At 56.4% G+C, this 24,213-nt stretch overlaps 12 protein-coding genes across 13 annotated transcripts, besides 14 other annotated features; 5 read left to right on the forward strand and 7 right to left on the reverse strand.

Moving 5' to 3' along the window:
• Window positions 1-478: 478 nt before the first annotated feature.
• On the reverse strand, window positions 479-1,580 carry EKO05_0009152 (uncharacterized protein; the record flags this gene model as incomplete). Its single annotated transcript, XM_059637478.1, has 4 exons — window positions 479-613; window positions 701-1,231; window positions 1,296-1,454; window positions 1,515-1,580. 4 exons carry the CDS (start codon window positions 1,578-1,580, stop codon window positions 479-481), a joined length of 891 nt encoding a protein of 296 aa, XP_059493461.1.
• Window positions 1,581-2,043: 463 nt separating this feature from the next.
• On the reverse strand, window positions 2,044-4,203 carry EKO05_0009153 (exocyst complex component exo84; the record flags this gene model as incomplete). The annotated part of the gene is made up of 2 exons (XM_038941845.1): window positions 2,044-2,407; window positions 2,465-4,203. 2 exons carry the CDS (start codon window positions 4,201-4,203, stop codon window positions 2,044-2,046), a joined length of 2,103 nt encoding a protein of 700 aa, XP_038795759.1.
• Window positions 3,649-3,670: a tandem repeat.
• Window positions 3,772-3,828: a tandem repeat.
• Window positions 4,204-4,230: 27 nt separating the features above from the next.
• Window positions 4,231-4,309: a tandem repeat.
• Window positions 4,310-4,329: 20 nt separating this feature from the next.
• Window positions 4,330-4,399: a tandem repeat.
• Window positions 4,400-4,599: 200 nt separating this feature from the next.
• Window positions 4,600-4,697: a tandem repeat.
• A 1-nt stretch (window position 4,698) lies between these two features.
• Window positions 4,699-5,336, forward strand: EKO05_0009154 (mitochondrial import receptor subunit tom20; the record flags this gene model as incomplete). Its single annotated transcript, XM_038941976.1, has 3 exons — window positions 4,699-5,020; window positions 5,075-5,175; window positions 5,232-5,336. The coding sequence occupies 3 exons, from the start codon at window positions 4,699-4,701 to the stop codon at window positions 5,334-5,336; spliced, it is 528 nt and encodes a 175-aa protein (XP_038795760.1).
• A 319-nt stretch (window positions 5,337-5,655) lies between these two features.
• Window positions 5,656-5,690: a tandem repeat.
• Window positions 5,691-5,832: 142 nt separating this feature from the next.
• EKO05_0009155 (GTPase Ryh1) lies at window positions 5,833-7,261 on the reverse strand (the record flags this gene model as incomplete). Of its 2 annotated transcripts, XM_059637479.1 has the most annotated exons (5): window positions 5,833-6,364; window positions 6,420-6,822; window positions 6,993-7,081; window positions 7,146-7,171; window positions 7,221-7,261. In XM_059637479.1, 5 exons carry the CDS (start codon window positions 7,259-7,261, stop codon window positions 6,306-6,308), a joined length of 618 nt encoding a protein of 205 aa, XP_059493462.1. The 2 variants fall into 2 exon arrangements, with proteins under 2 accessions (XP_059493462.1, XP_038795761.1); XM_038942138.1 differs by having other exon boundaries at window positions 5,833-6,822.
• Window positions 5,961-6,162: a tandem repeat.
• A 278-nt stretch (window positions 7,262-7,539) lies between the features above and the next one.
• Window positions 7,540-9,531, forward strand: EKO05_0009156 (uncharacterized protein; the record flags this gene model as incomplete). Its single annotated transcript, XM_038942072.1, has 3 exons — window positions 7,540-7,667; window positions 8,302-9,243; window positions 9,312-9,531. The coding sequence occupies 3 exons, from the start codon at window positions 7,540-7,542 to the stop codon at window positions 9,529-9,531; spliced, it is 1,290 nt and encodes a 429-aa protein (XP_038795762.1).
• Window positions 7,689-8,279: a tandem repeat.
• Window positions 9,532-9,642: 111 nt separating the features above from the next.
• Window positions 9,643-9,680: a tandem repeat.
• Window positions 9,681-9,701: 21 nt separating this feature from the next.
• On the reverse strand, window positions 9,702-11,521 carry EKO05_0009157 (uncharacterized protein; the record flags this gene model as incomplete). The annotated part of the gene is made up of 3 exons (XM_038942050.1): window positions 9,702-10,908; window positions 10,969-11,074; window positions 11,155-11,521. The coding sequence occupies 3 exons, from the start codon at window positions 11,519-11,521 to the stop codon at window positions 9,702-9,704; spliced, it is 1,680 nt and encodes a 559-aa protein (XP_038795763.1).
• A 351-nt stretch (window positions 11,522-11,872) lies between these two features.
• Window positions 11,873-12,706, reverse strand: EKO05_0009158 (uncharacterized protein; the record flags this gene model as incomplete). The annotated part of the gene is made up of 1 exon (XM_038946706.1): window positions 11,873-12,706. The coding sequence occupies one exon, from the start codon at window positions 12,704-12,706 to the stop codon at window positions 11,873-11,875; it is 834 nt and encodes a 277-aa protein (XP_038795764.1).
• Window positions 12,707-13,215: 509 nt separating this feature from the next.
• Window positions 13,216-14,145, forward strand: EKO05_0009159 (uncharacterized protein; the record flags this gene model as incomplete). The annotated part of the gene is made up of 1 exon (XM_038946707.1): window positions 13,216-14,145. One exon carries the CDS (start codon window positions 13,216-13,218, stop codon window positions 14,143-14,145), a length of 930 nt encoding a protein of 309 aa, XP_038795765.1.
• An 860-nt stretch (window positions 14,146-15,005) lies between these two features.
• EKO05_0009160 (uncharacterized protein) lies at window positions 15,006-16,008 on the forward strand (the record flags this gene model as incomplete). The annotated part of the gene is made up of 6 exons (XM_038942014.1): window positions 15,006-15,025; window positions 15,133-15,207; window positions 15,555-15,598; window positions 15,652-15,735; window positions 15,785-15,920; window positions 15,972-16,008. The coding sequence occupies 6 exons, from the start codon at window positions 15,006-15,008 to the stop codon at window positions 16,006-16,008; spliced, it is 396 nt and encodes a 131-aa protein (XP_038795766.1).
• A 1,332-nt stretch (window positions 16,009-17,340) lies between these two features.
• Window positions 17,341-18,995, forward strand: EKO05_0009161 (GATA type transcriptional activator of nitrogen-regulated proteins; the record flags this gene model as incomplete). Its single annotated transcript, XM_038941965.1, has 3 exons — window positions 17,341-17,684; window positions 17,778-18,319; window positions 18,376-18,995. The coding sequence occupies 3 exons, from the start codon at window positions 17,341-17,343 to the stop codon at window positions 18,993-18,995; spliced, it is 1,506 nt and encodes a 501-aa protein (XP_038795767.1).
• Window positions 18,631-18,650: a tandem repeat.
• A 472-nt stretch (window positions 18,996-19,467) lies between the features above and the next one.
• Window positions 19,468-19,488: a tandem repeat.
• Window positions 19,489-20,163: 675 nt separating this feature from the next.
• EKO05_0009162 (uncharacterized protein) lies at window positions 20,164-22,167 on the reverse strand (the record flags this gene model as incomplete). Its single annotated transcript, XM_038946708.1, has 1 exon — window positions 20,164-22,167. The coding sequence occupies one exon, from the start codon at window positions 22,165-22,167 to the stop codon at window positions 20,164-20,166; it is 2,004 nt and encodes a 667-aa protein (XP_038795768.1).
• Window positions 22,168-22,531: 364 nt separating this feature from the next.
• Window positions 22,532-22,566: a tandem repeat.
• Window positions 22,567-22,771: 205 nt separating this feature from the next.
• Window positions 22,772-23,771, reverse strand: EKO05_0009163 (uncharacterized protein; the record flags this gene model as incomplete). The annotated part of the gene is made up of 3 exons (XM_038941863.1): window positions 22,772-23,321; window positions 23,373-23,630; window positions 23,689-23,771. 3 exons carry the CDS (start codon window positions 23,769-23,771, stop codon window positions 22,772-22,774), a joined length of 891 nt encoding a protein of 296 aa, XP_038795769.1.
• Window positions 23,771-23,808: a tandem repeat.
• A 203-nt stretch (window positions 23,809-24,011) lies between these two features.
• Window positions 24,012-24,213: part of a tandem repeat that runs on past the window's edge.

Here is a 24,213-nt window from a genome sequence, read left to right on the forward strand (position 1 = left end):
TCAGCTCATCGTGATGTAAATGCAAGTTGGTGGATATACGACGAGATGCGTCGCCGCATGCAAAAAACCCAGCATACAGTACTGAAGGGGCGAGCACTCTTGCTGCTGGTTTGGTTGTGCTGGATGTCGTTGTCTGGAGTTGATGCTGCGTAACGTATGCACGACCAAGACAAAGGATGTGGGTGATGTGGGTATTGTGTTTGTTGTTTTTAGTAGGAGCAGAATCGCTGATCCTCTGCTATCTAACGCCAGGCTATCATCGTGCGTGCATTCTGATATGTTGATAGAGAAGCACGGAAGGAGCCTGCCAGGCTCGACAAGATACGCGAGTCCCCAACCACGAAGGGGAGGTTCCGCGCGGTAAAGACGAGGTACTTTGAAGATGATCCGTCCCACCAAGGATGCGTCCAAACCACCCAAGCCCGCGTTTCCAGGTATGCAAACACAGCAGCGACCATCTCCCCCTTACTCGTAGTACTCAAGCCTCCTCGAGAACCCCAAGCATACCCTCCAACTCCTCACGGTACGTCTCACTCAGCCCGATCTTCCTGTTCAGCAGCATGTTAGCCATTTCCCGAGCGTGTGTGAATGCCTCCGAGAAGGACGACAGACACTGAGTGTTTCAGCACCAATCTCCGAGGTAAGAATGGCGCGCAGTCGTGGAAAGAGAGGGAATGAATCTGGAAGTAGACTTACAGACTGTGTCCCTATCAACCTCGGCGTCGGTGTCGGTGAATGCAGAAGCTTGCTCGCGTGCGTCGAAGAAGACGTGATCGTCATCATCATTGTTGCTGTCGTCGACCGGCTCGCCTTTGACGACTGGCTGTGTCTCCTCGATGCCCTTGTTGTCGCTGGCTCTGAATGCGTTCTTGGGTTTGCGTTTCACCTCGGGAGTGGACTTTGCCCGCTTCGGCTTCGCGCGCTCTTCTTCCTCGTCCTCGTCAGTCTCGGGCTTGAACTTGTCTGCGAGGCTAGCGGTGGGCTTCTTCGCCGGTGTGCGCTTTCGCTTCGATACAGGCGTAGTGGGCGTGTCTTCGCTGTCGTCCTCGGTCTTGAGCTTGCTCTTTCGCGGCGTCTGTTTCGGTGTGGTGGGAGCAGACTTGCTGGCCTTGGTTGGAGTGGGAGGCGGAGCGTCGCCCTTGTCGAAGGCGATCTTCAGACGCGAGTAGCGCTTCGAGCAGGCGGCTTTCGTGCTGTTGCACTTGTCGGCGATGCCGTCCCAATCGAATGCCTACCTTTGGTGTCAGTAGCACGTCTCATGGCCTGGCGTAGCTTGACATTGAGAAGGTACTCACCTTGTCGCGGGCGGAGTGCTTGACCATGAGCCAGAGGAACTCGTGGTTTGAGCGTGCGGGCTCTACGCCCTTGTCCATGGCCTGCTTGAGTCGAGACCAGCGCTTGGTCACTGCGCCCTTCTCGAGCTGGAGGTCCGCGCAAATGGCGTCCCAGTTGATCTGAACGCGGTGTGTCAGTGCTGTGTAAGCGAGAAGCTTCTGAGCCAGCAAAGAACTCACTGTGGGAACACCGCCATGGGTGAGGACCAAGTACAAATACTGGATGTTCTCTTGTTCGGAAGGCATATTGTGCTTGTTGCGGATGCCGAGGTGAGTATCGCTGGTGGGGGTTCAAAGAAGAAAGCCGTCCAAAGGTTGGTGTCGAGAGAGGAAAGTGTCAAGAGCTCGAGGGGAAGACCAGTCTGCCCTCTTAACATGTCAATCTGCCTTCACCGTGAGACCACACAGGCAGCAGACTGATAAAGGCGCGCTAACATCTTTAGCGTGGTTTGTGTGTGCGCGCAGAGGCTTTAGCAGTGAGTTAGGTCCTACTGAAGTCTAGGTGAACGTGAAGTCCCGCTATGGAGGGAGGGAGCCAGGCTGATAGTTCGACAGGGAGTGGATGAGGTGACTTGGCATATTGGGCAAAGGACACTGTAGAGCAGACAGAAGAGAACAGAGCAAAGGTGATCAGGCTAAGATTTGAGGGAGAGCCAGACAAGTTTGGCACTTACCACGCTGGGTCATTTGATCATTCAACAGACTATGCTTACAGCACGCCCAATCCTACAGGCCCTTGTGGCTGCAACGTTCTCGCACTGTCTTCATCTGCAACGGTGCTCCCCACCAACTCGGAGAAGTCCAGCCCCACCTCCCTCAGCATGGCAGCGTGTTCCTGCGCTAATTCTAAACACTGGTTCCACGTTTCCCCTTCCCTCTCGACACTGCTCAGCTGCCTCTTCAGTATGACGTTGAAGTGATCGATGTGTTCTTTGGCCCACTTGACACAGGCTGACATGAGCGGTTGCGGGAAGCAGGTCTGGAAGGTGGAGACGGTGTTCTTGATGATGAGGAAGTAGATGTAGGAGATCTGGAAGATGTAGTCCGGGAGGTTGCCTTCGAACGTGCATTGTCTGTTGGGTCATTAGCAAGGCGTGATGAGTGATGTGAGAGGGGTCACATGGACGTACCGTGAGCGCGCCTTGACTAGGCTGCTTCGAGCTTCTAGGTAGGCTTCTCGAGCACGGTCTTCGAAGCCGAGACGGTTCACCCAAGTGACATGCTGGTTGATCGGACCGTTCCACGTATTTCCCTCGGCGAGCTGGCGAACCAGCACATTTGCGAGTTTGGCGGCGCGCTCGTTGACTTTGATTGTGACTATCGTCTTGGCCATCTCGTTGCCCCTCATGTTTTGCGATAGGGTCTTGAGTTTCTCGACTTTGGATACTGCGTTCCCGAAATGCTGCAGTGCAATATCAATGTCCAGCTCGTCGAGCTGTGTTTCGACCCAGCGGATGTTGCGCGTCTGGCCGTCGATGTCGACGAAGGTGCTGACGTTGTGGCTGACGCCGTCGTTCAGGTTCTCCAGAAGATCGGTTTGGGCACGCAGAGCGGGATCGCGGGAGAGCATGTGGTTGTAGCTGTCCTGCGCTCGGTCCTTTTCCTCGACCTCGGCTTCCTGGCTCTTGCGCAGGTCGTCGTTGGTCTTGCGGAAGGTGGACAGGAAGGTGATCTTGTCGCCGGTGTCCTCTTGCTTGGTGTCGTAGGTGAAGGATTCGTTGCCTGCCCGGACAATGACGCGCTCTTCTGGGGCGCGGGAGACCTGGACGTCCTGCAGGGGAAAGCAGCGCTGGGCGACATACTCGACGGCGGAACGGTTGCGGTCGCGCTGGGCGGCGACGTCGTTGCGGGCTTTCTTCTCGGCGGCGATGAGGAGGTGGTCGTTGAGCAGCAGCAGGCGCACGCGGCGGCGGGCTTTGAGGGTGGCCGAGTCCAGCTCGAACCACCTGCGTGACTTCCAGACGATGTAGCGTCCGGGGATGGGCGGGAGGTACTTTTGCGAGCCCTCGACGTCGCGGTAGAGCTGCTGCAGCTGGGCGGCGCGGATCTGGTTCAGGTCGCCAATGGAGCTCCGGTTGGCCCTGCGAGCGCTCACGGCGGCGTCCCCGTTGGGCGTGGGCGAGGCCGAGACGGTCTGGTCGAGGGTGGTGGTCAGGTCGGACATGAGCTGGCGCAAGGTGCGCATCTCGCCCTTGAGCTTCTCGGCCTCGTTGCTGATCTTGATGAACTGGGTGCGGTTCTGGTAGACGTTGGTCTGGAGGTCGAGCGAGGTGCGGTGCTTGGCCTTGCGCAGCTCGCCCTGGTAGCGGCGGATGTCGTCGTCGTCGGCGTCGGCGAGCATCGAGGCGACGTACTGCTCGGCCTGCAGGCTGGGGTCGCGCAGGGCGCGCATGTCGACCTGGAGGCCGGGCCCGCGCGCGTCTGCGCTCCTGTCCCGGCGGGGGTCGCGGGGGTCGCGGGGGTCGCGGGGGTCGCGGAGGTCGCGGAGGTCGCGCGTCTGGCTCTTGTCCCTGAACTGGCTGGGGATCTGGGGCAGGTCGGGCATGGGGGCGCCGGCGCCGGGGAAGTCGGTGGGCAGCTGCATGACCTTTTGCGAGTAGCGGCGCTTGACCAGGTCGGCCGTCTTGTCGGCGCGCTGCCCGCGCTGCTGGGGGTTGCGGCCATCGTCCTGGGGGCCGCGGCTGCGCGAGCGGCTCGAGTCCTGCGAGGGGCGGGCAGACGAGGACAGCGTTGCGGCGCCTATGCCAGCACCGGCGCCGGCAGGCATGGGGGCGCTGATCTGGCGCGGGGCGCTGATGGTGGGCGCATTCTTCTTGCTCTTGTCGCCGCGCTTCTTGCGCAGCGAGATGCCCTTTTGCTTGTCCGACATGGCGGCCGAGTGCGCGTGCGTGTATGTGGGTGAGGGTGAGGGTGAGGGTGAGGGTGAGGGTGAGGGTGAGGGTGAGGGTGAAGGGCGAGGGTGAGGGCGAGGGTGAAGGCGAGGGCAGGGACCGGGACCTGAACCTGGACCTGAACTGGACTGGACCTGAACCTGGACCTGAACTGGACTGGACCTGAACCTGAACTGGACTAGACAAGGACGAAGACAAGGCTGTCACGAGTCCATGCAGTCCGACTGCTGCCGCGTCAACGGGACAGATGACAGGTGGTGGGTGAGGCCATCCGTGACATGGCTCGGCCCTCGCACGGGACAGCTTCCGCACTGACCAGCACCACCACCGCGTTCCCGTCGGTGGTCCCAAGTCTCTAAAAAGTCGTCACCAAGCCCGTCCCATCCCATCCCACCCACCGCCTCCTCCCGCTCTCCCCCCTCCCCCCCTCCCCCGCACGTCCACCCAGCCAGCCACACACTCGCGCCCCCACAATGTCGCAGCAGTCCGCGGTCAAGACATCGACCCTTGTCGCCATCAGCGTCGGCACCGTCGTCACCGGCCTGCTCGCGTACGCCGTCTACTTCGACAACAAGCGCCGCAACGACCCCGAGTTCCGCAAGGCCCTGAAGAAGGAGAGCAAGCGCATCCAGCGCGCCGCCAAGGAAGAGGCCGAGCACCAGGGCGCCGAGCAGAAAAAGGCCATCCGCGACGCCGTCGCCCTGGCCAACGAGGAGGGCTTCCCCAAGGACCCGGAGGAGGTCGAGGCCTACTTCATGCAGGAGGTTGCCCAGGGTGAGGGCATGGTGCAGAAGGGTGCGTTGCGACATGCAGACAAAAACACGCCTCCCTCTGGCTGACTCCCACCAGGCGCAGACAACGTCGAGGCCGCCCTGTGCTTCTACCGCGCCCTCAAGGTCTACCCCAACCCGCGGGAGCTGATCAACATCTACGACAAGACCGTGCCCAAGGTACGTAGCGCTCCATTTCGTCTCCACCCCCACCACCCCGTGCTAACCTCCCCCAGCCCGTCCTCGACATCCTCGCCGAAATGATCGCAGTCGACACATCCATCCCCGTCGGCGGCAGCAAGACACCCTCCGAGTCAGGATCCGCCGGCGACCTCGAGTAGACCTAGACCTGAGCCACGCCGCCGTGTTCACACAACCTAGCACTGGCAATGCGCCGCCCTCGCCCCGGGAAGAGGAATGAAAGCAACAACGTAGGGGGGAGAAGCACGAGTGCGCCCATTCCCTTGCCTTCCTCGGCGAGCGAACCACGCTCACCACTGTAATATTCCTGTACATGTAAAAATCGTTTTGCACGCTGTATTCCCCCGTCGACTCCGTGGCCCGGCGTTCCGGTCTTGTATGGCTCGATTCTACGGGGGCAGTGCTGTGCAGTGCGCCTGGGAAGCGCAGAGCCAGCAGAGCAGCATAGATTGGCAATAACATCACCATCACCATCACCATCATGATCATGATCAGCTTGACTTTGGCTACTACACCATACTCCTTGCAGTCACGTAGTGTGGTAGTCAGTGATAGGCCAGCAAAGCTGTTATACTACACATGCAGTTACACAGTGTAGTAATCATAGGAGTAGGCTGATGAAGCTACTACGCTACACTACAGAGAAGGGACAGCCCGTCCATGCCCGATCAACGCCTTGCTCAATGTGAGGGGTTTGAAATACAACGCAAGCAAGCAACATGGAATTATCAACGAAACACGCGCTAAGCGAATCTCCCAAGACCTCTTCCTCTTCCTCTTCCTCTTCTTCTTCTCCTTCTCCTTCTTCTTCTTCTCCTTCTTCTTCTTCTTCCTCTTCTTCTTCTTCTTCGTCTTCTTCTTCCTCTTCCTCTTCTTCTTCTTCTTCTTCTTCTTCTTCTTGGTCTTCTTCTTCTTCTTCTTCTTCTTCTTCTTCTTCTTCTTCTTCTTCTTCTTCTTCTTCTTCTTAATCCTCTTCTGAATACTCTTCTTAATCCTCTTCCTCATCCTCTTCTTCATAATCTCCTCACTTCTCCTTTTCCTCTTCCTCATCCTCTTCATCATCTCCTCACTTCTCCTTTCTCTCTTCTTAATCATCTCCCCACATCTGCTCAGCACGAACACGCGTTCTGCTCCTGTGGCTGGCTGGGGTTGATGTTGACGTCGATCACTGGCGTGGTCAGTATGCAGGCCCTTGAGAGTAGTCAAGACCGGAGGCGACCTACTCTGGCTCTGCCCCTGCTGTCCCTCGCCCTCCATGCCCGGCAGCGCCTGCGCAATCCTCTTGAACAGCGCCTTGACGTTATGCCCGACCTTTGCGCTCGTCTCGATGAACATGAGATTGTTCTTCTTGGCCTCCTCCTCGCCCTGCGCCGTCGTCACCTCGCGCTTGTCGTTCAAGTCCGTCTTGTTGCCCACCAGCACGATGATGACGTCGTTGCCGCGCTCGCCCCGCACGTCGTCGACCCATTTGCGCGTGTTCTCAAACGTCTTCTTGTTGGTGATGTCGTAGACGACGACGGCTACCGAGCTGTCGCGGATGTACGACGGGATCAGCGAGCGGAAGCGCTCCTGGCCCGCCGTGTCCCAGAGCTGCAGCCGCACGGTGCGGTCCTCGAGGTACATGGTCTACACTGTCAGCACGGACGAGGGTGAAAGCGGTGGTCTAGGGCGGTGAGGAGGGTGAGGAGGGTGAGGGGAGTGAGGGGGGTGAGGAGGGTGGGGATGATGAGGAGGAGGGTAAAAATGATGAGGGGGTGAGGAGGGTAAAAATGATGAGGGGGTGAGGGGAGGCGCACCTTGGAGAGGAAGTCGATGCCAATGGTGGCCTGGTACGTGTTGTCGAACGAGTCGTACATGAAGCGTGTGATAAGCGATGTCTTGCCCACTGCTGCCGTCAGTATTCCCGTGCGCCATGCCGGCTTGTTGTCCTTGACAGCGACTGTGCATACCGCTCTGCTCGCCCAAGAAGACCAGCCTGGCGCGCGTTAGCACGGGGAGCTCCCCGATGTTGGAGGCGTACCTACTTGAACTTCTTCAGCGGATTCGAGTACCCGGATTGCGCCATCTTGCAGATTGTGTCGACGTCGAAGAAAAGGCTGCTCCCAAAGACCTCTTGTTCTTGCGCAGAGATGCAGGGTCCTGGGACGACGTGGGGTTGGGGTTGGGAACCCCTGGTGGCTTTCACCTCGTCTTGGCGGCACACCCTCTTCCTGGTCCACCGCCGCCGGGCGGGTGCGGGATTAGCGTTAGCGCGCGCCGACTAAATTTTGGAAAAGTCCATCGACACCGCCCGCGCTCGACGCTTTCTGGTTCCGCAACAACGACGCCAACGACACCACAATCATGTCTGAAGCAGCCCCCGCCCAGTACAAGCAGAAAAGCCGCAAGGGCAAGAAGGCCTGGCGCAAGAACGTCGACGTGACGCACATCTCTGCTGGCCTCGACGAAGTGCGGGACCAGATCACGGCAGGGTGCGCCGAGCCTCACACATTCACATTCACACATTCACACACTCACACATTCACACACTCACACATTCACACACTCACACATTCACACACTCACACACACACACCCACACACCCACACACCCACACACTCACACACCCACACACTCACACACTCACACACTCACACACTCACACACTCACACACTCACACACTCACACACTCACACACACACTCACACCCACACACTCACACCCACACACTCACACCCACACACTCACACCCACACACTCACACCCACACACTCACACCCACACACTCACACCCACACACTCACACCCACACACTCACACCCACACACTCACACCCACACACTCACACCCACACACTCACACCCACACACTCACACCCACACACTCACACCCACACACTCACACCCACACACTCACACCCACACACTCACACCCACACACTCACACCCACACACTCACACCCACACACTCACACCCACACACTCACACCCACACACTCACACCCACACACTCACACCCACACACTCACACCCACACACTCACACCCACACACTCACACCCACACACTCACACCCACACACTCACACTCACACACTCACACACAACACTGCTGACACGTGCCTAGTGGCGTCATTGCCGAGAAGCCCTCCGACCAACTCTTCGCCGTCGACACTGCCGGCGATGCTGCCATCCACAAGAAAGTGCAGTCACGACACAAGCCCCTCAAGGTCGACCAGATCCTCGCCCAGCGCTCCGCCGTCCCCGCCGTGCCCTCGCGCAAACGCCTCTCCGATCTCGACGATCAAGGCAAGAGAAAGAAGGCCAAGGTCTCCGGCAGAGAGTACGACCGGCTGCGCGCCATCGCATACGGCGGCGAGCAGGTCAAGAAGGACGTAGTGCAGTCTGGCCACACCGCCGACTACGATCCCTGGGCCGTCCAGGAAGTTGCCGAGGAGCCCCAGTTCTCGTTTCTGGAGAAGAAGAAGGCCAAGGTCGAGCCCGTCACTCTGAAGCGCGCCCCCGTCTCGCTCGCAAAGGACGGCAAGACCATCCCCGCCGTCCGCAAGCCCGCCGCCGGCAAATCATACAATCCCAACTTCGACGAGTGGCAGGCTCTGCTGATCAAGGAGTCGGAAAAGGCCGTCGCAGACGAGAAGAAGCGCCTCCAGGAAGCCCAGGAGGAAGCAGAGCGCATGGAGCGCGCGGCCGCCGAGTCAGAGTCCGACTCGGGCGAGGAGAGCGTGTGGGAGAGCGAGTGGGAGGGCTTCAGCGAAGAGGAGGGCAAGACAAAAGCGAAGCGGCCGGAGCGCAAGTCAGCAACACAGCGGAACAAGATCAAGCGGAGAAAGGACGCCGAGCGACAAGCCAAGCACGACGCCAAGATGAAGGCAAAGGACCAGCAGGTGCAGATGATCAAGGCGCTGGCCAAGAGCGTGGAAGAGAAGGAGAGGTCAAGAGACGCAGCCAGGAGCATGGCACTTGCAATCCAAGCCGAAGCCGAAGGTACCCTCGACGTCCAAGACGGCGAGGAGCTCGAGCTGCGGAAGAAGCAGTTCGGCAGGATCCCGTACGTATTTCACTCCATCACCATCACCACCACCATCTCCCACATGACCCCACTGACACGCACAACAGCATCATGGAAGCGCCCCTCGAAGTCGTGCTCCCCGACGAACTGCGCGACTCGCTGCGCGCCCTCAAGCCCGAGGGCAACCTGCTCAAGGACCGCTTCCGCAGCATGATGCTGCGCGGCGTCGTCGAGCCCCGCCGCCACATTCCCTACGCCAAGCAGAAGAAATACACAGTCTCGGAGAAGTGGAGCTACAAGGACTGGGAGCTGCCGGCTGCCAAGTAGAGGGAGGATGGTGTGGGACGCGTGCGGCTCGTACGTACAAAGGTTGCATGTGTGGAGTATGGATACCCTCTTGGATTTCACATGGCGTTTGGACTCGCGTGCAGCGTCGTGTGTGAATGTGACTGTCAATGTGAATGTCAATGTCATTGAAGGAGAGAGATTGAGCCTGGCTACAGCATGAACTCAAATCCCCTCTTCTCGCCGCCTCGTCCCCCTTCATCGAGCGGTATGCCGGCGTACGCAACGCCTCCTCTCCCCTCCCTCGCCCTCCGATTCTCACGCACCAGCGTCCACCGCAGCACCGCGGCCAGCACAGCCGTCAACACCATGAACCCAGCACAAATCGCCATGCCCCGTACATACCACGGCCCTTGCTCGTCAGGGAAGAGGCTAGCCCCAACGAGCGGGCCGCACTGTCCAATGACGTTCAGTATAGCCATGCCCGCACCTCTCTTGCTGTCGCTCTCCTGGTTATTGATCGTCCACGTGATGATGACGGTGATGCACGAGAAGAAGCCTGCGATGGCTGGATACAGCGCGAAATACCTCAGCAGCATGTGCGGCGATTTCAAGTAGCCGAGGACGGCAATCGTCGTGTATCCTAGTGCGGCGAGCAGCGCGTGTGCGATGATGAACGTCGAGCGCGTTTGCAGCCGGTCCGAGTAGTACGCCGTGGCGATGACGACGAAGAAGGCGACGAGGTACGGTGGTGCTGTGAGGCTCTGCACGGTAATGCTTTTGAAGCCCATGTCTTTGATGATTGTGGGCAGAAATACTGGGATGCTGCCAAAGGCGACATTGCAGCCGAAGAACATGAACGCTGTGAGGTAGCATTTCGGGTCACGGAGTGTCTGGAAGACTTCGCCCATGTCGATACCGCTTTTCCTCTGGGGATGCTGGTCTTCGTCGTCGTCGTCTTCATTATCATCCTTCTCTTGTCTTAGCCTTAGGATTGCGACTTTCCTTTGCCGCGGAGTCAACCACCTCACCACACCGGGCCCATCAGGTACAAAGCTCCAGGCCCAGTAAGCTACAAACATGCTCGGAATCCCCTCAACGAGAAACAGCAACCTCCAAGGACTCAACGAAACGTGGCTGGCTAGCTTGCTGATGAGCCATGCGAGCACTCCGGCAATGGCCGACGATAGCGGACTGGCCGAGACGAAGAGACCCGTCCGGAATGCTAGCTCGCGTCGTCGGAAGAAGAAAGACAGATAGAAGGGGACGCCAGGGCCGAAAGCTGCCTCTCCGATGCCAAGGAGGGCGCGCAAGAGCAGGAGAAAGGCAAAGGACGGCGCGACTGACTGGAGACACGCAACGCAACCCCAGGAGAAGATGCATATGGAAATGTAGATGTGCGGTGGTACTATACGATACCTGTTCACATTAGCGCCATTTCACGTACATTTAGGACTGACTTGCATCAATGTCATCCACTCGAACACAATGTATGTGATGTGAAAGGCCCAAATCAACCACTGGAATTGGTTGGAACTCAAGTGGAGGTCCTCTTCCAAGCCTGCAATACGAGCGTTTCCAACGTCTACGCAGCTGTTAGTCGACGGTCAAAGTGTTACAAGTTATCACCTTGTCTTGCACAGACACCGAATGGATGCCACTCACTTGTCCGGTCTAGAAAGCTCAAGCAATACAGCAGCGCCATGAAGCTCACAAGCTTTCTATCTAGTTTCCGCAGCACGGTCTTGTCTTCGTCTGGTGTGTATAGCTCATAGCTTTGTACCGAGTCGAATGATAGGCGTCGGGCATCGTGCAGGACCTCATCCTCGTCATCGTCGTTGTTGAGCGGCGATGCAGGCGTGGAATGGCTGATCGGTTGCAGTTCGTAAGAGTTCGGCTCGTTCGGCATCGGTAGCTCATCGGAGGACTCTGAAGAGCGCGATGGCGTGGGACGGGGTGAGGTCGAGTCCGTGGTACTACCGGAGGCTCGATCGGGCATTCGGCGGTTCGATGACAGGACGATGGACGGCATTGTGCCTCTGCTCTGGGTGCTGCATGTGAATCAGGCAGATTTGGGCGTGTCCATGACTGTCATGACGGCATTTCGACTTGCTTGAGGCTGCCAGCGCTCAGTCCAGCGACGAGATCAACGTGTTGCGAAGAGAGCTGCTGCCGGCTTTCCGATGTGAGGGACGAGGGATGACGTTGCGTGTTTACGTCCGTGCATACTACCCCAGATTTTAACATCTTGAAAGTGTGATGGATATGCACATGCTTGAATGCAATTGAGGACGAAATGTTGAGCATTTACGTGTTTCATCCAAAATGACTCATTGGTCAAAATAGAGATACTGCATCATACAGCTTACTTGAGCGTCCCACCCTACAATCTCGACACTCTCTCCCTCGCCGCCTCCCAGTCTTCCTCCTCGGCAGTATCGATGCCCTGATCGGCCAGCTTCTGGATGGCCTGCTTCGGATCCTCATCTCCATCGATTACATCCACCCATCCAGTTACGCCTGTCTCCAGGGCCGCAACGATGGCATGTGCTGTAGTGTCACGGCTGGTCTTCCCCCCGGTTCCGATTTTTCCAACCTTTACGCCGCCGGCCTTCTCGTCGGTCAGACCGCCAGGCCTTAGACTGATACCAGCGAAACGCTCGTGCTTGGGTACACCATCCTTGGCCTCTTTCTCTGTGCGCTCACGTGACAAAACGGTCAGAACCTCGTCTGCGGCAACCTTTGCCTTGTAGTACGTAGGCAAAATCTCAGTGTTGGTCTTTTGTGCAGTCTCGTTGTCTTCGTTGCTCCACCAACTCGGTCTGCCCCTTCGGCTTGACAGGTACGAAACTGTGAGGAATTTCTTCACACTGGGTGTGTGGATACTAGCCTTTGTGAACGCGATAGCCGCGTCGCGGTCAACAGCGATTGTGTTCGATGCACCACCCTTACCACCTGCACCAGCACTCCAGACCACCCAGTCCGGCTTTACTCGCTCGATGATCTGCTTTGCATCGGACTCTGTCTTGACATCTGAAACGCTGCTAACAAGCACATCGAGCTTGCCAGGCTGGCCCTTGCCCAAAGCTTCGATTGTAGGTTTCTGGTCTGCTGTTCGGATGACTGAGGTCACATTCCAGGATCGTGAGAGGAGTAAAGGTGTGAGGAGCTGCGAGACCTTGCCATGACCGCCGATGAGCAAAACGTGGTGAGACATCTTATGGAAGTAGAGAGCCCTTTGTGGTTGTAGTTTGTAAATGGAAGTTGTGAAGAAGATGTGTTTGAACTGTTACATGCTTCAATGCAATTCTTGGTTCTGCTGCTATTAGTACCCTCATGAACAATGTCGAGCAATGACGTTGTTGCCTTAAAGTCCGGCTCGGCCCGACCATGCTGCCACAACGATTCGTCAAGCCTCGAAGACGTGATGAGTCTGCTTATAAACGCATATATTGCGTGAGGAATGGTGGAGCTCTCAATTCATCTCGCCACCCTCCGTCGCTGACAATCGGCTCTGCCGCTACTTGGTTTACCGCATAGAATTACACAACGCGACACGACTGCCAAGACGAAGTGAAACTCAAGCCTCTGCCCTACAAGTCGGCCCCAAAACCACTTGAATCTCCTGGCAGCCTAAACTTGCCAAGTGCATCTCGTTGCGTGTCTCAGGCAGCAGCATATTTTAAGTTGTCGTGCGCATGCTTGGTCTTGCACAATCATCGCACAATGGCTCCTTGTACCAAAACTGAATACGACACGTTCAAGGACCGATTCCTTCGCCTCCCAAGAGAGCTGCGCGATCTGGTCTATGCTAATGTTTACGCCGATTCAGCACCAGTGGACATGGGGACTATTGATGCAGATCCAACAAGCATGGCTCTAGTCACATCTCAAGGACACCAGCTAGATCCGGAACATGCGGCGGAGGTCCTAGAGGCATTCTACACCCATAACACGTTCAATGTCACCTTCCCGGATGGCGATGTTATAACTCGCACTTGGCCTATCCCATTGAGTCCGCATCCACAATACCACAAATACATTCGAACACTCAACGTTTACGCACGAGAAGCGGACATCAGCCCAACTGCCTCTCTGAGAGCCATCGAAAACAGGTACAAAGATGTGACGTTTCTTAGAAGGGTGCACTGGGAAAGTTTTCTAGGGTTGCCACGGCTCGAGCGATTAAATATCTACCTGCAAAAGCGACACAGTCAATACTTCTCATGGGCAGACTTCAGCCCAGTCCTTATCGAACTACGCCAAAGATTGCCTAGGCTCCAACTGACTTTCAGCATCTCTTTTGACACGCTGCTGGAACGGTACTGGTCCGACCCCATCTGGGAGAATTATACGGAGCCTGGCAACGTGGTCGAGACACCCTACGACCCGATGGGGTTCGTCGACATTTCTGAACTGATCAAGGCACCTACGGAAGAGGACGTCCAGTATGTGCAAGAGCATTGCTCTGAGCAAAAGGGAAGTCCTGGCAGGGATATCCTGACAGGTCTCCTCGATGAGACAGCACCGCAGCGAAGAGCACTGGCAGTGCATTATGTCGTTCGCGAACCGTCTCTACTAAGGGTACGGATGATGGAGCACTATGAGACCTATAAGAGGACAATGAGGACCGTAGCAGACAAAAACCCAGTCTAAGCATAGATATTGTTAGCGAACTGCGATGGCACAAATTGACTGTGTAACTCAAACTCGTTGGTGACCGTCAAAGCAGTATTCGTGAAAGTATGGAAACAGCCTCGTCTATGAAAGAAACAGGCCGGCTCACATATTATGATAAGAGCGGTGTCGATTCTTTCGCAAACATAGGTAGATCCAGGCAGTTTGCTTGCTAGACAACCCAGTCAGAGGTGGTGAACAGACCGCATCTTGAGGACACTGAATGATAGAGATTCGGCTTACAGAAACACAGCACTGGTGCGACCTGGCTGAGTTGAAGAAGGACAAGAAGCTCATTACTAAGTTCGACCGTACAAGCAGAGAACACGGGGTTTGAGGTAACGAGACGTACACGAAATGAGGCGAAAGGTGGCATGTAAGCCTCAGGAGCAACAAGCTAGAGTATAAGCAGATAGAATACCAATGCTGCTTGATGCAAAAAGTGTGATGTGCACAAACTCAGATTTAGGTTCTTAGACAAAGCTGCGCTGAACAAGCTGCGTACCTACACAGCGTCAGACGAACTTTGAATATCGTACTGTGAGTCGGACAACGGGTAGGATTCAGGTAGGCTTCAGGTAGGATCCATTCTTGGGTTGCTGATATTGTGGAGTTAACAGAAGCAAGCCAAGGGATACCAATACAAGGCCAATAAGGCCGCGGCAGCGATGACGTCCGTTTCAGAAGCTTGGCTCTCCACATCGCAGGTCTGCAGCAACGTCGCAACCTCAGCGGCAATAACACATCACCATCTTCATCTCCAGATACACCATCACCCCCCTGCGAAGCTCGTATCACCGGTCGCCAAACTGCGGTATCCACACCTCTCCAGCTCCAACATGGACTTCTCCGACATTTTGTATGTGCATGCGATTCTGAGGCTCGACCGAGCTTGAGCTCTGCTCCAGGCAGCAGCATCGGGTGCTGCCATTGGCGTTAAATACAGCATAGCTAACAATTTTGCAGTCGTATGGTGAACTTCGCCGTCGCCGCCTTCATTGTTCTTGGTGGTGTTGCGAAGTTGTTCCCTTTCAACGATTTGTGAGTACACCTGTTACGACGGTTTCGTCTCAACAATCACGCCTACGACGAGCACACGTGCAACCTGCGTCGCCGCAAACCGCACCAACAGTCCCGATACGCACAACACTTGAAGACCAGAACGCGACTGTGGAGAGAGGCGTGGCTGTCAAGCTTGGCACTGATGCGCCAGTGACAGCGTTCTTCAGTAGCGCAAATTGATCAACAAGTGTCGTCCTCGGGGCTATACAGAAGCAAGGACATCTCAGCGCGGGTGATCGCGCAATGCAAGCGCATGACGATCTCGTGTGGCTTCATGCGCTGGCTCGCGGCAATATCCAGCAGAACGGTGCTGACAGGCCGTGTAGCTCACACATCATTCTCGGTGTCTACCTGATAATCTTCGGGGCCGGTAAGAGCTGCTACAAAACATTGGACGAGGAGCAAGAACTCACACGACCACAGGTACTGCGCTTCTTGAGTTCCAGATCCCTCAGCAAGTCGCTCGTTATGCCTCCTTCATGTTCTCCTTCCTCGGCCGTGGTATCTGTAAGTGAACTGCAGGTTCTGCACAGCGTCGCACACTGATCGCCTGTAGTTTATGTCTTCATCGGATCCGTGATCGTTGGTAACGGCTGGTTCCGCATTGTCCCCGGTACCATTGTTGGTATCATTGGTCTTGCCTACGCTGTCTTGGAGTACATTCCCTCGATCGAGCCTCCAGCGAACATGCGGTACGTCTAAGTGACGATTGGATCGACAATTCCATGCTGATGCTGCAACAGCGATGCCGACGCCGGCTGGGGCGCTGAGCAAGTCTAAAGCCCTGAATCCACGCGCGAGGACGGCGGTCGACGAATCCTCGAGCGCGCACGTCCGATTTCTAGCATTTGAGCCTCGGCGATTGTCTATTGCTTTTCTCTTGTACTAAAATACGCGTTGCATGGGGTGGCTGGTCTTGCCAGGCGGATTGCCATCGACATCTACAAGACGCTCTCGGCACAGTCTTGGTGCGGAGTCGGAGATCCATTTTGGGATCAAGCAAGTCTTGAGCGTTGGCGCGGAAGGCTTTTGCCAATCTTGGAGCCTGCAGTCTGGTGTTTTTGCGTACCTTCCGTAACTATACATCCAGACATATTGCTCACACGTGCTCGCTTGTCTTAGTGTCCGCGCCGCATGAACCGGGCTCGGGTGTGCTTCCTAGCGCCTTGGTTACAGATGGGGATCACTCGATCGGATTTCGCAGGCATTCGAATCAGATGGAAGATGCGATAAGATCTGACGCAACATGGTGCAAGGTCAGGCATGACATCCTTGTGTTGTGCCTTTGGACCCTGATTCGGACGTTTGGTCACTCCTGTTGAACAAAGCAAACTGCGAATGATTGACTTACGCGTCTCTTAACAGGGTTTTGTGCATCGGAAATAGGGAATACCGAGGCGAACGGCTCCAGGTCCGCTGACAGGTGACTTAATTGCTAAGACTTATTGGCGCGCGAGAGGCAACTTGACAGACTCGCATTGCCACAGCCACGCTCATTGGTGTACGGCAAAGTCGAGGGCTCCCTGATTGGACGCAAGCGTCAGCAACATGCAAACGGAAGCTTGACGGAGTTATGGCGTTGTAATGGAATTGCCTGGGACAATGGTTCGTGCTGGTCGGTTGCTTACAAGCTCTAGGGCTGGGTGGGGCGAAGGTCCGCTTACTTTGGCCGGGATGCGATTGGCTGCAGAGCGCAAGGCGGTGAATGAATTTGGCTATGCACAGTGAATCTACGACCCCAGCAAGCTCACTCCAGTAACCATCGCAGGGGCCGAGCTATGACGAGAAGTAATACCGAAGCGCATGACAACCTCCCTTGCTAACTCCAAGGCCCCAAAAAAGCAACCCTCCATCCGTTCAGCGTGCCACACACACCTAACCTTGTGAAGCAAGCTCTAGGGTCACCCGCATATCACCCACTGCTCACGCCTGCGCCACTGCTTCTTTCGCCCTATTTTCTTTTGGCTACCAAATTAACAGAGGTTTCGTTTCGAAGCACCTCTCTCAGCCTCCAACATCTCCCCTCTCTTTCCCAGGCAACACTGCGGTACCCCATCACCAGACCGCGCGTATCGCTTGCGCCTGCTTCCTATTGGCAAGGCCACTGCCACAATGGCGCATCCTTCAGGCAGCGGAGGCACGTCACTTGCTCCAACGCCCACGCATCCGCACCACTTATCGCGAGAGTCGAGTAGAGAAGAACTGGAAATGGCCGAGAGCCTCCGACGTCTGAATCAGGTTCAAGATACTCACATGTCAAACACGGGATCGCCCTTGAGGGAGCAACAACAATCAAGCACACCGCAGGATGACCAGAAGTCCGAAATTTATCACTCACTCGAAGATGCCGTGCCTATCGCGGGCGCATCGGCCTCGCCGGCTCCTTCAACATCGTTATCGTTACCACCGCCGAGTGCCGGCGGAAGTAGCGCGCCTATAATTGGACAGGTCTGCAGGTATGTTGCTTCGCTCGATTCGAGACTCCAGCCGATCAAGGCTCAAAACTCAGGAGCCCACCACATGAATACGGGGATACTGACAGAGTAAAGCAATTGCAGAACCACCCAAACACCGCTCTGGCGTCGTTCGCCGACAGGCGAGACTGTCTGCAATGCCTGTGGACTGTACATCAAAGCGAGAAACCAGCAACGCCCAGTCAACCTAAAGCGTAACCCCCCTTCACAGCCAACTGTCTCGTCGCAACAGAGCCCAACATCTAACGCCAGCGCCAACCGAGAAGTTTCTCCTGGAAATCTTGCTGCATCACCTCAAGTTGCGACCTATGTTGCCGCGGACCAAATGGCTGCGGGGACATGTCCAGGAGGTGGCAGGTGTAACGGCACTGGAGGTCAGCAAGGTTGCAGTGGTTGTCCTGCGTTCAACAATCGTGTGTCCAAGACGGCCAAGTTCGCATTGCAGCAGGCAAATGCTTCGCCAAAGTCTGCAGACGGTACGAACGAGAACAGTACACTCGGCCCATGTTCAGGATCCGCCTCTACAAATGCGATTCCGGCGTGTCAGAACTGCGGTACCACAATCACACCTCTCTGGAGAAGGGATGACGCCGGCCACATTATTTGCAATGCATGTGGTACGTACAACGGGGACATGACTACGCTGTGAGCACTTACTAACGATGTTGGATAGGGTTGTACTACAAGCTGCATGGCGCTCACCGTCCCGTCGCAATGAAGAAACAAGAAATCAAGCGCCGGAAACGAGTTGTCCCCGCTGGCGAAACTGGCTCGCAGGCCGCGCCATCCGTCGCAAACTACTCGCCCCCACAACGCACATCGCAAACACCTGTCCTCGATGGCTCAACATCTCCCGACCCAATCGAATCGCGCGAACAGTACACTCCCGAACCCAGGGGTCCTCTCGCAGTCGACTTCACCCACTATCACAACAACAACATCAACAACCATCTCAGCGTCACATCGAATCCTAATCCAGCCGCACCATCGCCACGGAAACGTAGTCTCAGTGCTACTATGGATCCTAACGAGTTACCATCGAGAACCGCGAGTGCAGTACCGCACCGGCTGAACGCCATTTCGTCTATTCTTAACCACCCACGTGCTGAAGAAACAAATATCGATCCGTCGTTATCCGTGCCATTGCGACCATCTGGCGGTTCCTCGCCGAACCCGACCGCGACACAGGAAGACAAAGCTGCTCGAAGGGAACGGCTGATACGCGAGTCCGAAGCTATGAAGAAGGAATTGGAAAGAAGACAGAAAGAGCTGGACGAACTAGAACATGAGTAAAACTGTTCAGGCGTTTATGGGCAAAACAATGACAAAACCGGTCGGCCTTTTGTTTTTTTGGAGTAACATGACGAATCACGAAAAGCGACGTCTAGATATAGGCGGGAGGGAAGGTGTTTTGAACGCAAGTGCCTGTATGATACAAGGTACCAGGATTTGTCCCTGTATTTCTTAAAAGATTTCAGCTGGTGGCGCACTGCGCTGTTGTGGAAGTGTTCGGCGCCATTTTTGTGCCTTGACAGACTGTCAAAGTCTCTCAACACCAAGCATACTAATATACCGAGACTGTTCCTCTGCCATTGAACGCGTGACCTCGGATGAAAGTTCTCTTGAGTCTCCAGTTCGAAAGGAGGCACATGATCACATAGCAGCATGGCATTGCGCACCATTACCCCGAAAGCCCCGCCGCACGACCACCTCGTCCAACAACCCACAACCCAGAACCTCACCGCCCTCCTCCACATCCTCACCTCGTCCGTCCGTCCGTCCGTCCCACGCTGCCAATCCTTCCTCGCTGCATTCACGGCGTGCGCAAACTAACAACCCACCTTTGGCGACGCCAGTGGCAGTCACAGTGACAGAGACAGCATCTAGCACGCCACCATGGATTACACGCCCGAGACGAGTCTCCAGTTCGAGTCTGCGCTGAATCAGACGCCTGTTACTGTTTCCGTGGGTGGGCCCGGGTGGGCGAGGGCGGTGACGGGAGCCGAGCCGGGGGCGATTGAGAAGTGGGTGAGAGATGATGGAGGAGTATCGCAGGCTTGTTTGACGGTTGATGGGGGGATGGGGTTGTGGCGGGAACCGAGCGTCTGGGGTGGGTTGTCATGTCTGATGTTGTGTTTTAGGTGCATATGTCGTGGTTGTGCGGTTGTAGACGCTGGGCTCAAGGGGGAGGATGGTGTTTCTTAGGGTTTGGGTTCTTGGAGTCGCGAGATGCTTGTTGGTGGATAGCAACAGCATACCGAAACCACTTTTGGAGAAAATCATGGGGTTGTAAGGAAGAGAGCATGGAACAGAGATCCACCCAGAAGTGGAGGCAAGGTACTACTTGGCTTGATGGGTATTGAAGGGCAGAACCAAGCGTGCAAGGGTAAGCTATATGCAGTACCGACGCACGTGTATTAATCAATCGCTAGCCATCCTACTCCACGCTCTACAAAACTGCTCAATTCGCGGCATTCCTGATCTTGGCCGCCTCGACTGCCCGATCCCAGCTCGTTCGGTAGATGAACACGCACTCAATCAGACTGACCACGCCCAACGCCACCGCGGGTCCTGCCCACAACCCCCACAATCCCCATTTTGCGCCAAATCCGGCGCCGAAACTAATCGGCATGCCGATGATGTAATATGCGAGTAGGCTTACATAGCCGCCAACTTCTTGCCTGCCCAGTCCGCGCAGTATACCGTTGCAGTTTGCGGCCAGAGCGTCGAAAACTTGGAATGTGGCGCACAAGGGGAGCAGTTTGGCGACGAGGTCGATGACTTCTTCGTCCGGAGTAAAGAGACGGGGGATCTGGTTGCGCAGTAGACTAAGAAGAAACAGATTACCGAAGCCGACAATGATGGAGGCTACAAGCGCTACCTTCGCTGCTGTCTTGGCGGGCACCGCCAGCGTAGCACCGATAAGGTTGGCAATACGTGTCGAGGCTGCGACGCTCATGGGGAATGGGATCTGGAAGGTGAGGCCTGTGATACTTCCTAGCACGGACTGGGCAGCAAGTTCGCTCTCGCCGAGCCAGGAGGAGGACAGGGTAAGGACTTCGAAGGCCAGGAATTCTGCGAGAACCATGACAAGACCTGGAAGTGCGAGTTTGATCATCGGTGTCCAGTTCTTCAAGGCTCGGCGGTCGAAGCCTCCCCAGCACTGGTAGCCGTCGATGAAGCGGACGTACAAGAAGAGTGCGATAGGGAGGACGTTCTCAGTGATGGCGACGGCAATTGGCGCACCGACGAAACCCCAGCCAAGGTGCCAGACGAACAGCCAGTTCAGGAAAGCGTTGAGCGGCGCGCAGACGAGCAAAATGTACATGTTTATGCTGAACAGACCTTGCGCTTGGACGTAGCGTTTCCCACTCTCGAACGCCGCGTAGCCTGGTGCGCCAAAGATCAGGACTCGCAAGTAGAGACCAGCGAGGCGCGCGGTTTCTTTTTCGGGAACGATGAGGGACAGGATCTCAGTACCAAAAGCCCAGATGATAGAGATTGGGATGGTGATGAGCAGAAGGAAGGCGAGCATGCGCTGCAGCTGCAGACCCACAAGATGCGGGCGACCGGAACCGTAGGCTTGGGCACAGAGTGTGTCGAGGGATGTCGCAAGACCCTGATAGACTGCATGTCCAGTTATAGAGGCTGTCATGGAGGCGAGAGATACGGCGCCAAGCTCCGTCTTTCCAATGTGGCCGACGGTAAAGATACTGGCCACAGGAAGGCTGTACTGCAGGAGGAAGGTCAGGATCATGGGCGCGGAACTCTTGGTCAGGACCTTGGTCTCTCGCTTCCAGCTCGTGTTGATCTTTCCGGCCGCGACTGCTTCGTTCCATTTTTTGTTGATTGTCTTTGGCGTGTCAAGACCTCCGTATGGTTGATCAGGGTCGCCTCCATCAGCCCCAAGCAGGGCGTCTCCCTCGGAAGCATCCTCATAACCACCAGACTCCTCGTCTGGCGTACTGCGGACTTTTCGCAGGATGGAGGACGAGGTTTTGGGGCCGATCCTGGTAGCTGGCCCTACGCTTCCTGAACGGGGGTGTTTTGGTAGGAGCAGGTTGTTATCGCGGAGCAAGCTCCGTTCGTCTTCCCTCACAGCTTCCCGCTCTCTTTTTGAGAGATAGTTGCGCTTCCTTGCAGATGTTGATAAGAAACTTCTTTCCGGTACACTGGAAGATGCAATAGCCAATCCTCGAGGTCCGGGGTTGACGTAGGACGGTCGGCGATAAGAGTTGATCATGGAATACTGGCGAATTGTCGAGGACCCGGACGAAGATTCGTCATCTCCATCCGTATCTTCAGGTTCGGATGCTGAATCGTCTTCCTCCAGGTCTCGGGCAATGGCTTCTTCGGCAATGTCTGTGGCGTGTGCAAAGTCGTCCATTTGCGCCGCAACATGGTTGGCAAAATCGTTGATACCGGTGGGTTGGTCGGCCTGCGCAGATGACGATGGTAGGGCCATTGTTCAGTGAGCCCCGCCAGACTCTGTCTCCACCTCTTGGAGCTTGGTCGAGGTCACACTGGAGGTGCGATTGCTCGGAAGCGAAGATGAGCAGGCGAACAGGGTCTTTAAAAGTCCGCAGGTGGAGACCAGACGGATGCCAAAGAGCCTGTTCGCATTGACCCGCAAATCACCGAGAGCGGTAGCTCCAAGCGGGATGGCTAGCGTGATGGCGTTAGCCTCGCGCCCTTTTCCAAGTCGTCTCGGGCGCGACCGATTGGCCGGTGGCTTCCTGTTGTTCGACATGATGCTGCGAGTGTGACTGTTTGCAGGTGGCTGATCTGAGGTGAGGCGGTGAGTCGACATGCATAAGGAGTGCAGGACATGGCGTGGCGTGGCGTGGCGTGGCGTGGCGTGGCGAGGCTTGGTTTGCTTGGGCGAGCTTCAAGTTGCGTGCTGTTGTGACTAGAGATGGCTCGAGTCGTGGCGGGTGGTCGTGGTTGCAAGTTGAAAGGTGATAGGGCAGGCACGTGGCTTCGCGTTACACAGGCTCGTGCTTCCCCACTCGACCACAAGATTCAAGTGCGTGAAGACGAACTCTTCTATCGACGGAAAAACAACATGTCTAGCTAACGTCCTCCGTCACCAACAGCGGTGTACGCTCGCTGTTCCCATCGGCAGCGGCGTCCTGCCCCAGCCTCTTCTGCTCCTTCCTGTCTCTCCACAGGAAGCCCAGACTCATGGCCAGCAGGCAGCCCTGCAAGCAGCCAGTGAAGATGAACAGCCCCCACGCGCTCCAACCGCCCCTACCCAGGCGGGCATACAGACTGGCTGCAAAGACAAAGCTCCCTGGGGTCTGAATGCACATCATCAGCACCGACAGACTGCCCGTCTCCTGCAGACGCCAGGTGGTGACGATCTGGGGGATGTACTGGACGGCGGCCAGGGAGGTGGCCAGGAGGCCGAGGAAGTTGGCCCAGCCGCGGACGTGGGAGGGGAGGGCGTAGACGAAGACGACGGAGCCAATGAAGGCGACTATGAAGAAGGCGAGGGACAGGGCGAGGACGAGAACGGCTTCTTTCCAGGTGGGCATGTGGGACGCGTCGCTGTCTTCGGCGTCCTGGTCGATGCCGGGGATGGGGGCGCGCGGGAAGAAGACGAGGAAGAGGAGCATGCTGGGACGGTGTCAGTGAAGGCGGGGGACCGAGGAAGGGCGGGGGGAGTACATGAAGAAGAAGCAGGCCCACTGCACGCCAATCTGCGCAATGCCGAGCAGGGCAGCTGCACAGGGGAACCTGCCAATCTCCTTGCAGCAGGCCATGTCGGCGGTGCTCTCGGGCAGGGTGAGGATGTTGGCGATGCTCGCCGTGCCCGAGACGGTGCCGAGCAGGACGAAGAGCGGACTCAGGCCGCGGGAGGAGCGCCGCGAAATGATCTTGTAGTGCTGTGGCAGGTACGAGACGAGGATGCCGACGACGAGGAAGCTGTACGGCGGTTAGCCACGCATGCATGTGAGGGCTGATGGGGACAGCCTTTTCTTACATGGAGACGGCGAAGTTGGCGATGTCGGGATGGGCCAGCTCCCGACACCTCGCGTGGTCTATTGGCTTCATCACGGCATCCATGGTGTTGGTGGTGGTGGTGGTGGTGGTGGTGGTGGTGTTGTTGGTGTTGTGGTGCTGAAGCTCAGCTGGAGCCCGTGACCTGTCGGTGCCGGTGACGCAGACGCGACGGGACGGCAGCTGTACGCGACCCGCCCTAGCTGCATGAGATGCCTCGGCCCGCCATCGCAGTTCAGCTTCACGTTCACGCTCATGCTTATCTTCACATTTCAAGACCATCCACTGCACACGCACTCTCTCATCCAACAACAATCACAAGAACAGCGACAACAACGACGATAACTACCACAACTACTACAACAACAGCAACAGCAACAGCAACAACAACGACGACATCATCAACAACGACGACATCATCAACAACGACGACAACAGCAACAACGACGACAACAGCAACAGCAACAACGACGACGACAACAACAGCAACAGCAACAACAACAACATC

The sequence above is a fragment of the Ascochyta rabiei genome, chromosome 16, assembly GCF_004011695.2.
Source record: "Ascochyta rabiei chromosome 16, complete sequence".
NCBI classification, from domain to species: Eukaryota; Fungi; Ascomycota; class Dothideomycetes; order Pleosporales; family Didymellaceae; genus Ascochyta; species Ascochyta rabiei.